The 14,885-nt window shown below is 43.8% G+C and overlaps 1 protein-coding gene across 3 annotated transcripts in view; it reads left to right on the top strand.

Moving 5' to 3' along the window:
* eps8l3.L (EPS8-like 3 L homeolog) overlaps positions 1-3,182 on the top strand; it is a 57,306-nt gene extending 54,124 nt beyond the window's left edge. For all 3 annotated transcript variants that reach the window (XM_041581999.1, XM_018241130.2, XM_018241131.2), the window contains one exon: positions 2,811-3,182. In XM_041581999.1, coding sequence (XP_041437933.1) covers positions 2,811-2,816 — 6 coding nt within the window. In that variant the 3' untranslated portion in view covers positions 2,817-3,182. The remainder of the gene's footprint in view (positions 1-2,810) is intronic.
* The last annotated feature ends 11,703 nt before the right edge of the window (positions 3,183-14,885 follow it).

Here is a 14,885-nt window from a genome sequence, read left to right on the forward strand (position 1 = left end):
TTAAATATATTAATAGTAAAAAAATGAAGCAGAAGGGGTGGGATCCTTACTATCAGAGGGGGTCAGCTGGTTGATGAAAACAAAATAAAAGCGCAGATTCTGAACTCATAATTTTCATCTGTCTACACAAACGAGGAACCAATAAGTGAAGGTTTCCTTCTTAATTATTCCAATTCTAGTAATACAACTAATGATACATGGTTCACACATGATGAAATTCAAAAGAGGATCCCGTTCTCTGCCTCAAAACTATAGGCCAGTTAGTCTGAAGTCAGTGGTAGGAAAGCTTTTCGAAGGGTTAATAAAGGATAAGATACTGGACTTCATAACAAATCATAATACTATGAGTTTGTGCCAGCATGGTTTTAAGCGTAATAGATCTTGCCTGACTAACTTAATTTCTTTTTATGAGAAGGAAAGTAGAGACCTCGATTCTGGCAGTGGATGTGATTTACTTAGACTTTGCTAAAGCATTTGATACAGTGCCACACAAAAGGTTACTGGTTAAATTAAGGAATGTTGGCCTGGAACATAGTATTTGTACCTGGATAGAGAACTGGCTAAAAGATAGACTACAAAGAGTGGTGGTAAATGGAACATTTTCTAATTGGACCAGTGTTGTTAGTGGAGTACCACAGGGCTCTGTACTAGGTCCCTTGCTTTTCAACTTGTTTTTTAATGACCTGGAGGTGGGCATTGAAAGTACTATTTCTATTTTTGCAGATGATACTAAATTGTGCAGAACTATAGGTTCCATGCAGGAAGCTACCACTATTCAGAGTGATTTGTCTAAGTTGGAAAACTGGGCAGCAAACTGGAAAATGAGGTTCATTGTTGATAAATGCAAGGTTATGCACTTTGGCAAAAATAATATAAATGCAATTTATACACTAAATGGCAGTGTGTTGGGAGTTTCCTTAAATGAAAAGAATCTAGGGGTCTTTGTAGATAACAAGTTGTCTAATTCTGGGCAGTGTCATTCTGTGGCTACTAAAGCAATAAAGTTCTGTCTTGCATAAAAAAGAGCATTAACTCAAGGGATGAAAACATAATTATGCCTCTTTATAGGTCCCTGGTAAGGCCTCATCTGGAGCTTGCAGTGCAGTTTTGGACTGCAGTCCTTGCTGAGGGATATAAATAAGCTGGAGAGAGTGCAGAGACGTGCAACTAAATTGGTTGGAGGGATGGAGGACTTAAATTATGAGGGTAGACTGTCAAGGTTGGGGTTGTTTTCTCTGGAAAAAAGGCGCTTGCGAGGGGACATGATCACACTTTACAAGTACATTAGAGGACATTATAGACAAATAGCAGGGGACCTTTTTACCCATAAAGTGGATCACCGTACCAGAGGCCACCCCTTTAGACTAGAAGAAAAGAACTTTCATTTGAAGCAACGTAGGGGGTTCTTCACAGTCAGGACAGTGAGGTTGTGGAATGCACTGCCGGGTGATGTTGGGATGGCTGATTCAGTTAATGCCTTTAAGAATGGCTTGGATGATTTTTTGGACAGACATAATATCAAAGGCTATTGTGATACTAAGCTCTATAGTTAGTATAGGTATGGGTATATAGCATTTAATTAAAAGTAGAGAGGGGTGTGTGTATGGATGCTGGGTTTTCATTTGGAGGGGTTGAACTTGATGGACTTTGTCTTTTTTCAACCCAATTTAACTATGTAACTATGTAACTTTATTGGAGACAGCTTTCCGTAATTCAGAACTGGTTTTCAGATAACGCATCCCATACCTGTAGTTAAAAATGGATAATTATGTGATTATTTTCTTTTATCAAATAGGGATGTGCTGATGCTCCCCTTAGGGCCCCATTCACTTGGTATTTGTGCTAGAACAAACTCAAGTTTGCTATACTGTAGAGCAGGGGTCCCCAACCTTTTTCATCCATGAGCCACATCCAAATGTAAAAAAAAGTTGGATAGCAACATAAGCATGAAAAAAGATCCTGGAGGTGGGCTGTAAATGGTTATTGGTATACCGTGTGTGGACTTGCACAAGAAGCTCTGTTTGGCAGTACACATGTTTTTTATGCAATTAAAATTTGCCTTCAAAACTGGTCAAAAAGACCAACTTTGAAGCCACTGGGAGCAATACCCAAGGGGTCAAAGAGCAACATGTTGCTCATGAGTCACTGGTTGGTATCACTGCTGTAGAGAGTAAAAATAACACAACACTTAAAAGGAATAGGTAGGAACTATGGGCATACCTCCCAACTGTCCCATTTTTCACGGGACAGTCCAGATTTCGACAGTTCAGTCCGCAGTCCCGGGTTTGTTACTGAAATATCCCAACTGCACTTCTGCACTGAACAGCCAGATAAAGATACAAAGTTTCTAACTTAATTGGCTTTTGGCAGAGAGCCCAGAATAGATACTTATATACTTTTGTTATAGTTTAAGATAAGAAAGTCTCTTGGGAGAACTGAGACTCGCATATTAAATGGCAATTGACCTTCATTTGCAAAACTGTAATAACACATACAAACCACAGAAATGTGTTCAAACTTTCATAACCTGACAAATTTGTAAAATTTGAACATGGTAATTGGGGGGTGTGGCCACAGAAAATGGACATTGTCAAAAAAGTTGATGCTCTCCGCGTATCTGTTTTTCTGTTTCCAAAATGTTGGGAGGTATGTATATGTACAAATAGGAATGTAATGATAAACATATACACATGGGTGGTCATGGTAAGTAACCTAATGATACTGTATAGCTTGCATCCTCTGATAAGTAACAGGTTTTAGAAAGTTCATATAGCTATATTTCCAATTAATTTCTGTCTCTATTGTTTCAGACATGAAAACACTTTGGAACTGTTAAGAAGTTACAATATATTTTCATACTTGGTCTGCAAGGACCTCCAAGAGGATCTATGTGGAGTGAAGCTGTACCTTCTTGTGTCAAAAATAATTTTAGACTGATCCTTGAACTTCAAACTAAATTTTCTCAATAAACTATGGAAAACTGTACCCTTTTCCAAACACCATAAATATCATCAAAATGCAATTATTTTCTACTCTGTATGTTTATATATACAGTAAAATATCCATAATTGGCCTTTAAAGGCCCTCTAAACTTAGCTATAATTTCCCAGTATTTTCCCCTCTAACTGTATGTACACTATTAATTCTCAGTTGTCAATAAATACAGTATTTTTTGCATCTAAGCTAGGCTTGTTCCTAAGAACTTTAAATACATGCCAATAAATTATAGAAATAATGTATTCTCCAAACCTATTAACTTATTAATTAAATTATAAGGAACAAAGTCAAACAACACCAAGCACAGGGAGAAAATGAAGACATGGACTATTGCAGCTGGTTGTAGAGTTTTCTATGGCTCTAATAAAGTTGTGCACAGATGTGGATAGACATTCACAAGTGGATGGACAAATTGCAGATCAGCCTGCAAACCTGTCAGTTAAACCTTCAAGTAGGTATGCAAACCAATCCAGACAGACTAGCGATCCCATACATCAGGGCCCTATTTTATATACTTAAACCAAAAATTTCCCAAGGCCTCAGCCGACTGCTCTTTCTAAGAAATCCAGCCCTGGAGCTGAACCATAGCATGGAGTAAAAATTCTGATATTTTGACACATTTTCATTTCTTTGCAATGGACAAAATAGCCAAAATTGTGTGTCATTGTCATTGTATAGACAATTTACTCAGAAACCTTGCTTATCTAGATGGGCATTAAACAAATGCTGAGAGGGCCGGACCATGGCATAACTCTATACTGAAACCTTACAAAGATTTCAGTGTAGAGTTATGCCATGGTTTACAAATATATAAGTAAATCAAAGAAATATAACTCTACATAACACAAAGAACATATGCATAAGAACAACATGTCATGCTCCTTTTGATAATTAAAATACAGTTTTTCCCCAACTTAGTTTCACTTTACTTTTAGTACATTTTTGCAGCCTGGAGGTGAATGGTTGATTATACTCAGCATGTAACATTTCTAAGAGTAATTATTTTTCTAGTTCGCTTTTATAATGTACACAAGCAGGTTTTTAACACAACAAATTAGGAAAATAGGGGTTTTTTGCCTTTACTTTGCAGAGAAATAGGACTTTGCCATTACTTTATTTACTCATGAAATTGTAGTCTTCCTGACTACCCCAGGGCCTCTACCAGACTCTGGACCACCATAAGGTTAGCATCTTGTTACTTACAGTACAAAGATAACTTTACTTTATTAGTCACACAGCCTACTTCCATGTCAGCTTCACTTTCCCAAACTCTGCCTTTCTCCACGTACAGTCACAGGTCTCTTGGCACTTGCTTTCTTTCTCAAGCTCAGTCTCCACAGGCCTATTGGTTCTCTCTCAGGCTTCCTCTCACCCACCCAGAACAGCCAGAACAGTTTTTTAACATTTCCAAGAATGTGCTAGTTTCTCTGGACTCCAGTATACATATATATATTGAGCTAACATCTGCTTTTACCTGATCTATATAAAGAAGTCATGTACTTTAAGGCTAATTTTAAATATAAAGTATTATATATTATGCTGTGCTATACAATAATGGCAAAGTGTAACCATTAATACAGATTACGTACAAATACAATAGCAGATAGCAAAATGCTTTTAAAAAGCAGTGTAATACATGGGTACAGTGGCATAACTACAATGCATTGGGCTGCCAGAAGACTTGCTGTAAGATGCTATAAACAGTCACTATTATAGTGGGCTAATGTAGGGCAGTTTGGACCTCATTGTACTTGAAGCCTATTTTGAATCCCTGTCTGGACCTGCAACCCCCCTTAAAACCACCTGCTCATGTTCCCCGATTGTGCAACCTTAGGTAGGAGAGTGCTGGGGAGGAGGATTCCTAATAACTGTACAGCAGTACAACAGGCCCTCTGTTATGCTCTTGTTACTCCACTGTCTGAAACTATTACTTCTGGGCTGGCAGGACACTGGGAAAAAAACATGCTGGCCCAGACCCACACCCTGCATTCCTCCTAACCCAGCTCTCTCATAACCCAGACAGCAGCGCTTGCGCTCTGTAAAAAGTTACATGTGCGCTAGGTGGGGGCTGGTGGGTGGCAGCAAAGTGTTGACTTTGCAGTTTGGGGAATGTGTGGGGGGACCCTGAGGCTGCAGGCCCTGGGCCCCCCATTCCAATTCTGCCTGAAAGAACAGGCTGTTGTGGGATTTTTATGTCACCCTCAGGCTCAGTGGGTAGGACGTCTGGGCCCCTAAATTTGATTCCGATGTTTGGGTACTATCTGAAAGGAGTTTGTATTTTCTCCCAGTCAGTGTCGGACTGGGACACCATGGGCCCACCCATAAACATTTAACCAGAGGCCCACTAAGTAATCTTAGACCAGGGGCCCACTCTCACTACTATTATACTCACTCAACCTCTATTCCCCTAGTCTCTTTTCTTTACATACTATAAACTAGTATTCCATCTATTAAGCCACTTAGTTCTCATTGAAATAGGGAATGGCCATGAAACAGGCCAAATGTCTAGCAGCATGAGGGCCCCTGACTCCTGGGCCCACCGGGACTTTTCCTGGTTCCCGGTGGGCCAGTCCGACATTGCTCCCAGTGACTGTGTAGGTTTCCTCATACACTCCAATAACTAGGCTCCTATTTAAACATAGTGTATGAAAATGTGACAAGGATTTTAGACTGATTTGAATGATAAACATAGTAACATAGTTACATAGTTAAATTGGGTTAAAAAAAAAGACATCAAGTTCAACCCCTCCAAATCAAAAACCCAGCATCCATACAAACACCCCTCCCTACTTTCACACAAATTATATATACCCATACCTACCTATTTGATAAAAGAAAATAATCACATAATTATCCATTTTTAACTACAGGTATGGGATGCATTATCTGAAAACCAGTTCTGAATTACGGAAAGCTGTCTCCAATAAAGTTACATAGTTACATAGTTAAATTGGGTTGAAAAAAGACAAAGTCCATCAAGTTCAACCCCTCCAAATGAAAACCCAGCATCCATACACACACCCCTCTCTACTTTTAATTAAATGCTATATACCCATACCTATACTAACTATAGAGCTTAGTATCACAATAGCCTTTGATATTATGTCTGTCCAAAAAATCATCCAAGCCATTCATTAAGGCATTAAGTGAATCAGCCATCACAACATCACCCGGCAGTGCATTCCACAACCTCACTGTCCTGACTGTGAAGAACCCCCTACATGCTTCAAATGAAAGTTCTTTTCTTCTAGTCTAAAGGGGTGGCCTCTGGTACGGTGATCCACTTTATGGGTAAAAAGGTCCCCTGCAATTTGTCTATAATGTCCTCTAATGTACTTGTAAAGTGTAATCATGTCCCCTCGCAAGCGCCTTTTTTCCAGAGAAAACAACCCCAACCTTGACAGTCTACCCTCATAATTTAAGTCTTCCATCCCTCTAACCAATTTAGTTGCACGTCTCTGCACTCTCTCCAGCTCATTTATATCCCTCTTAAGGACTGGAGTCCTTAAACTGCACTGCATACTCCAGATGAGGCCTCACCAGGGACCTATAATGAGGCATAATTATGTTTTCATCCCTTGAGTTAATGCCTTTTTTTATGCAAGACAGAACTTTATTTGCTTTAGAAGCCACAGAATGACACTGTCCAGAATTAGACAGCTTGTTATCTACAAAAACCCCTAAATCCTTCTCATTTAAGGAGACTCCCAACACACTGCCATTTAGTATATAACTTGCATTTATATTATTTTTGGCAAAGTGCATAACCTTGCATTTATCCACATTGAACCTTATTTTCCAGGTTGCTGCCCAGTTTTCCAACTTAGACAAATCACTCTGCAAAGTGGCAGCATCCTGCATGGAACCTATAGTTCTGCACAATTTAGTATCAACTGCAAAAATAGAAACAGTACTTTCAATGCCCACCTCCAGGTCATTAATAAACAAGTTGAAAAGCAAGGGACCTAGTACAGGGCCCTGCGGTACTCCACTAACAACACTGGTCCAATTAGAAAATGTTCTATTTACCACCACTCTTTGTAGTCAACATTCCTTAATTTAAGCAGTAACCTTTTGTGTGGCACTGTATCAAATGCTTTAGCAAAGTCTAAGTAAATCACATCCACTGCCATCCCAGAATAGAGGTCTCTACTTACCTTCTCATAAAAAGAAATTAAGTTAGTCTGGCAAGATCTATTACGCATAAAACCATGCTTGCACAAACTCATAGTATTATGATTTTCTATGAAGTCCAGTATCTTATACTTTATTAACCCTTCAAAAAGCTTTCCTACCACTGACATCAGACTAATTGGCCTATAGATTTGAGGCAGAGAACGGGATCCTTTTTTGAAAAGAGGCACCACATTAGCAATTCGCCAGTCTCTCGGCACTATGCCAGATCTCAATGAATCCTGAAAAATTAAGTAAAGAGGTTTGGCAATCATAGAGCTAAGCTCGCTAAGTACCCTGGGATGAATACCATCTGGCCCGGACCTTTGTTAATCTTAACATGTTCTCTGTACTATATAAATAAAAGATAGTAAAAGATAAAAGTGGAAGGTGCTATATAGCAAGCAAATGGAAAGACTCAACCCCTCCAACAGAACAAGAATTTCTGAAAATGTTCAATAAAAATAATTTGACAAAAAAAAAGATAAAAGTGGAATTCAATCATACAAGGACATGGCAGATACTCTGGCCTAAAAGTAAACTGGTAGAAGTCTGTACTGTTCCCCCTGGATCAACCTCCTGCCTAATCAATATCCCCCAGACAAGACCTACAGGTGGTTGATAACTTTAAATACTTGGGCCTTTAATTAAACAAAAATATAACCGAGTTTACCAAGCTGAACTTAGACCCAGCAATCCAACACTTTACCAGGGTTGTGGCTGCATGGCAGCACCTGCCACTCACGTTGTGGGGAAGAGTGGCCTTATTTAAGATGGTATTTTGTATTTATTCCGTAACTCCCCAGTGCACATACCAAACAGAGTTTTTCGGAATATAGAGAAGATGGTAACAAACTTTATTTGGAAAAACAAAGCCCCCAGAATAGCTAAAGAGACACTGGATGCCCCCTTGGACAGCGGAGGCCTGGCACTGCCTAACCTTAAGGCCTACTATTTGACGGCATAAGCAGCTCATGTTCACTGGTGGTTGGTGCCTAATGCAGAGAACCCGAATATGCAACTACAGGCTGCTTTTCTGGGCTCGATAGAAGCAATGCAAAATGCTCCCTATAAAGCACAAACAGACATCCCCAAGGTGCTGGCAGTAATAACAAAGCCCACAGGGTCTGGGTATCTGCACTCAACATAACAGGGGTGGAACCACCATTGCTCTCCACAAATCTACCACTCTGGAGGAACTCCAACCTCATCCACTTTATTGATTTCCCTGACTACCAAGATTGGCTGCTGGGAGGCACTAAAAGGCTGACAGATGTTTTGGTTGATGACATATTTATACCTTATACTGTGTTAAGGGTCAAGATGTTGACTCCTAACCTGAGGCTGCATGCCTACTTTCAACTAAGGGAGGCTTTTATGAGACAATTTCGCTCTCAGTCACTAGTATTTGAGGAATATCCACAACTGAAGCTTGAGAGAGCAGAGATGCCGGTCAAATTGACATCCCAAATCTACTGGCTGTTGGTCTGAGCCCTTATGGCCCCGTTCCACCGCACCTACCTCAAATGGCACGACACATTGGGAGGTCTGGAAGAGGACCAATGGGAAGAAGTGACTGACAACTTATATCACTTATTATAACACTGCGTATCTTGACAGCGCTATATAAATAAATGATGATGATCAATTTTTAATATCTTCCCGAGATAGACTGATACAGTACAAATTCCTGCATCAGATTTACATGACACCCACCAAACTGTATAGAATTGGCAATTGCCATAGGTGCCAGGCTGAGCAGGCAGACTTTCTTCACATGACTTGGCAATGCCCCCAAATACAATCATTTTGGAGAGCAGTTACAACATACCTCTCAACACAATTGGCTTTCCCCCCGTTGCTTACTCCCCAATGCTGTTTGCTTTGTGTACTGGATGGAGCTATCACAGACAAATGCATGCACCTTCTTGCTAGAGGGCTATTATACTACGCAAAAAAGTGTATCATACTAAGATGGGTGGGGCCTAGAGCTCCCACATTGAAAATGTGGCAAAAGCAGGTTAATAATGTGCCCCCTTTGATTAAACTCACATATTTAGCACAGGGATGCCCTGACAAATTTGATAAAATTTGGCAGCCATGGACTGATGCCAGTGACGTAACTACCGGGGGAGCAGGGGGTGCAATTGGACCAGGGTCCGTACCCCCCGCAGGGCCCCCGGCAGATCGCGCCACGCTGTAGCCGGTTGCAGACGGCTACAGCCGCAAAGTAAGTCAGCACGGAGGGGGTGGGGGTTACGTTACTGAGCATAATACTTGTCTGCTCCTGGCAAGTGTCTGAGCTGCCAGACAGACCCGGTACAGCCCGGCCAATACATACAATAAAACAGTAGCAGCTACGGCGACACAGCAGAGTTTCCATGCAGAGAAAAGGAGGCGTGACATCAGGCAGTCACATGACTGCCGTCACGTGGTGCCCAGAGCTTCCAGGGCGCACTGTGGGAAATAAATAATAACTTAAGCGATAAGTGAATGGAGAGGTGCCTGCCGGGGTTGTGCAGGTTGAAGCACTGTCCGTATTGCTGCCGCTTTCCCTGCTGACAGTTTTATTAGGAAGAGCCCTAAGAAAATGTTTTTCTTGCTCTCCCCTCTCTGGCAGCTCTGGTCTGGCTCTGTTCACAGGGCTTTTGAACTGTCTAGGCTGCATGGGGGGGAGCAAGGGGGGGTTGAGAACAGAGCAGCAGCAGAAGAGCCAAGTGCTGGTAAGGACTTGGACTGTTTTTGTTACTAGTTATTAATCTGCCATAGTGTCATCTTGCTATGAGTTCTGGGGGTATTTTACATGAAATTGCCTTTCATTCTGCTAAGTGTTTTATGGGCATTTTTTTCAGAACACTGAGATACTTCAGAAAGAGCTAAAATAGATACTCAGCTATATATATATATATATATATATATATATATATATAAATATATATATATATATATATTCAAAGTGGGCATGCAGGCCTGGATTTGTGGCAATGCCACAAAGGCCCGAGCGGCGGGCCTAGGGTGGCAGAATAATACAGACAGCATGCCGCCCAGCCACTTACCGGGGAACACTGCTTCCCAGCACCGGAGGGGGGTAAACGGGCAGGCGATATAACTGTGCGCCAGGACTGAGTGGCCTCTGGCCACCCGCCCACTAAATCCGGCCCTGTGGGCATGGTCTAACATCTACAGTAACGCCCCTTAGTTTGCTCATAGCCATTACAGAGAGCTCCCATAGAGCTATGGCAGCATAGGTATCCCCCTATACTAAGCACAATTCAGCAGGAACAGCCCCCTAAGTTTGCTTATAGTCTGTACAGAGAGATACCATAAAAGTATGGCATCATAGGTATTCCCATGTACTAAGCACAATTCAGCAGGACCGCCCACTGGTGATCACCTGATCATGTTTGCAGCTGGGTGGAGAAAGCAGTTTGTGTGTGTGCTCGTTAACTCAATCATGAGCAATTGCAGCCCTGGAGGGAGTGGTTCTTCTTCCAAGGAAGCTGATCCAGGAAAGTCCCAGGCCTCAACACCATCTAGGCCTGGGGTGCTTCTGCAAAAGAAGGGGTTTCTGAGGGGCCCCAAGCGGAGTCTTCTGACCATGTTGCTGGATTCAACCCCAACATGCAGCCAACTGACCCTGGATTCCATGAGAACATGGCAAAAGGAATGCAGAGGTACAGGGAGAAAAAGGCAGAGATTGCTGCTTTAAAGACTCTGATAAAGAACAAGAGGCATGCGTGTGCAAATGCATACAGTCTGGCCCGGCCTAAAAAGCGGGTGATAATGCCGAGAGGTTCCGGCAGATGGAGAAAAGGCACCAGGAGGAGAAATACAAAGCGTCACTTAAAAGCAGAGCGATCAAGGAGGTACCCAGTGATGAGGAGCCTGACAGCTCTGGGGCCCTCCAGCCATACCAGCCAGCCCCAAGGAGCCCTGGCTCCCCCTCTGCTACACCCACTGGTACCCCAACTGTTTCACCTACAGGTACCCCCACTGGTACCCCCTCTGGAACACCGGGTCTTCTCAGAGAGATGAGAGCGGCAGAATCTCCTTGCACTCTGAGACCACAAAAAATGGTCTTTTCCTCTGAGGAAATAGACGACATTGACCCAAGGGAGAAGGTGAAGCAAAGGAGGCAGAAACAGCAGCCTGAAGTAAGTGACTTTATTTATTTGGCAAGTGATTTCCCTGCTCTGCCCCTGGCCCAGAATCAGCCCGTGTCTCTGGGAGTCTACCAGGCAGCCCCACAATCTGGGGGTACAGCAGCAGTAGCTGAGAATGTCGGGGTGCAGTCGCCACCTGCTGTGTTGGCCGCATGGGCACAGAAACCTAATGCTAATGTGGCTGCAGCAGAGAACTCTGGGAATGTGCCATCTGTAAGGAACGCAGAGCAGTCAGTTGAGAAAAATCCTGAAACTGAGGCACTTTGCCACACTGCTGCAAATAACAGCGCAGAGAAACAAGATGTCCCAAATGTTGCTAGGGAACTCTCACAGCAACCAGATGCTTCAGCCATTCCTACTACATCACATCTGGAAAGGACAGAGCTGGCAGTGATAATCACGTTAAACAGAACTCACAGCGCAAAGGTGCAGTTGTTGGGCAACAGGAGGATCAGAAGGATCAGAAAAGAAAGAGGATGACCAAGAAGAAGACCAAGAAGGCCACTAAAGCAGCCGTCCAGAAGGAAACAAAAGACTCTAAAGTGGACTCTTGTATTTCAGCAATTCTGGATGTTGCTGTTTCTGGAGGTGCGAGTGTGCGTGGGAGTGACTGCAGTGAGGAGGAGATCAGTGAGCGGATGCCTGAAGTTTCGGCTGGTGAGTGCACTGAGAAAACAAAATCTGTTGGTGCATCTGTGAATGTGAGTGGGGGTAAAGTGTCAGGGGGTCAGGCTGTGCAAGTGTCACATGTGCAAGAGGTGGGTGTCAGTACAAGTGCTTTGGGTGCAGGTGAAGCAAATGTTGCAATGGTGGGTTTGAGTACAGTGAATGAAGGGGCGAGTGGGAGTGGCCAAAGTTTTGCAAATGTTATTCGTGGCAAGGAGTCTGGGGGAGTGAATGGGGTGAGACAAAGAAATGTGCCTATGACTGGGGTGCGTGTGGGGCGTGGGGATCAACCCGCAGTGGCGCAATTTCCCCGGGATGGGAGGGTGTATCCCTCAGATTCTGGGCGCCGTAAGAATGTGGTGCAATTGCAGTGGGAGGGGGAGGGACCCTTGCCTGATGGAAACATCATAATTGACAAGATTTGTGATATGGGCTTTTCTGCTAATGACCTTTATTGTTTTGTACATAATAAGGTTTTCAAAGACTATTCCATCAGCTTCATGAGAGTCCAGGAGTTAGACGAGTTTTGGAGCAAATTCAGGGAGTTTTCTGACTCAGGCATGTGGGAGGGTTTTAGAGCTGTTCCCATATTTAGACCTGGGGTCTGTAAGGTCACCATCCTTCTAGAGAATGAGTCCATCACCCCTGCAGATCTCAAGGTTTGGCTCAAAAGATATGGGGATGTGATAGGAGAGTTGGAGATGGTTTTTGGGTACAGGGGGGATATGGACGGGGATCTGGCAAGCTAAAGTCCGCCTGCGCACTGTAGGCAATATACCCCAGCACATCCCCAGCTCCGCATACATTGGCCGGGATTTAGTCTGTTGCTTTTATCCCAACCCAGGGAATGTTGGAAGTGTGGCTCCACCAGGCATTTCGGTATCAGTTGCGATGTACTGAAATGCACCATGTGCCTTGGAGTAGGTCATGTTGCCAAACACTGTCCTAAAAGTATAAGGTGCAACTTGTGCGGGGTGCTTGGCCATGCGTACGGTTCCTGTCCTATTTCGTGGCAAAGCATAGATGAGGAGTTCAGGATGGAAGTGGTGGAGCCTGAGACCGAAGCCCCACTGGTTCAGGTTGTTGCGATGACTACTCTTGTGCCAGATCCTGACCCAATCATCCCCCACAATCTATCTCAGCCTCCCAAAACTCCACCGCCTCCCAAAACTCCACAGCCTTCTGAAACCCCACAGCCTCCTACATCTTTTAGGCCCATGAGGGGTAGGGGAAGAGGGAGGGGGCAGCCTAGAGGTCAGGTACCAATCCCCCAAGGAGTAGTTCAGGAGACCCCCCCCTTCTGAACTGCCAAGTGTGGCTCTTTCCATTGTTAAAAACACATTGGGGGATTGGGTTATGGCAGGTAAACCCCTTAAAGCTGCTGAGGCCAAAAAGAAGGCTTATAAGACTGTGAATGGGGGGGAATCACAGAAAAAAAGGTAATGGGGAATGTGCAGAAAGTGCCCATTCATGTGTTCAGGAGGAGGGGGTGGCCTAATTCCCCTATCTGCAAATAGGTTTGCCCCATTATCTTGGGGGGAGAGGGTAGAGCATGAGGAGCAGGAGTTTGCAGAGGAGGAGCAGCGTGTGAGTAGGGAGCTTGCAAGTTCTGACTCTTCCTCTTATTTTGAAAAAATTGATCCTGCTGAAGCAGAGAAACTCCCATTTGGTATCTCTGCAAAGAGGGAATGTTCTGATGATGATAGAAAGGCAAAAAGGAGGGTGGAAACCTCATCCTCTTAATCACCCTGTAAATGGCTGTAGTCCCTCCAATACGTGTCGTGACCATTAATGTCGCGAGCGTCAAGTCTGTAGGGCAAGGGAGGCGGCCTTCTTTTTGCTCTCCCAAGTTGAGGCAGAGATTTTATTTTTGCAAGAGACTAGATTATGTAATCCACAGGTGCCCTCCTACTGGTCTCTTGCGGCCGAGACCTACAGTGGAGTGGCGGTCCTATTTAAGACCAATAAGGTAACAGTCAAACGGGTGATTGAGGTAGAGATGGGTAGATGTATGGTCTTGGACGTCCTGCTGAACGGGCAGAATCTTCGCCTTATTAATGTGTATGGCCCTCAGACACTGAAGGCGAGGAGGGAGCTGTTTAGCAGGATCAAGCCCTTTCTTTTTACAGCCCAGCCGATAGTGTTTGGCGGTGACTGTAACACCGTGACTAGGCCTATGGATAGGGGAGGTACTGCAGGTCGGCTGGGCTACGATAGCATCTTCCTTAATAGCATGGTTAGTCAGGTCGGTCTAGAGGATGTGCACATTCACCACTTCCCTAACCGCACGGGTTTCACCTTTTTTAGAGGAACGTGTAGGAGTAGGATAGACAGGTTTTTTGTTACGCAGGACTTCATAGTGTCTCCTCCTGAGGTGACAGCTGTGGAGTTCTCTGATCACTGTATGGTGGGAGTGTCCTTGAATGTCTCAGAGTCCCCTCCGAGGGGAAGGGGTCTTTGGTGCCTGAATTCGGCCCTCCTGGGGGAGGAGTGTGTAAATCAGTCCTTCAGGGATTTTTTTCAGGCTCAAGAATCCTTGTTAGATTTCTGCAACACTAAGGCAGAGTGGTGGGAGATGGTCAAAAAGAGGGCAGCAGGAGTCTTTCGAGGCCTAGCTAATGAAATACAAATTGATAAAGAACGTGCCTACCAAACTCAGAGAAGAAAGTTAGACAGATTGGTGTCTGATGGTGGCCAAGGTGGGGAAGTTGCAAGGGTCCATGCCCTCATGAAGCAGTATGACAGGTATTCTTCCCTGGTTTTGGAGAGGGACTACGGGAAGCACCACTCGCCTGACCCTTTCCAAAACTGTAGGGAAGTGTTTTCCCGCAAGTCCATACATGGCTTGCAAAATGAGGCTGGGGTGCTAGAGACTTCGGTCCCTGG

This window comes from Xenopus laevis, chromosome 2L (genome assembly GCF_017654675.1).
Source record: "Xenopus laevis strain J_2021 chromosome 2L, Xenopus_laevis_v10.1, whole genome shotgun sequence".
NCBI lineage: Eukaryota > Metazoa > Chordata > Amphibia > Anura > Pipidae > Xenopus > Xenopus laevis.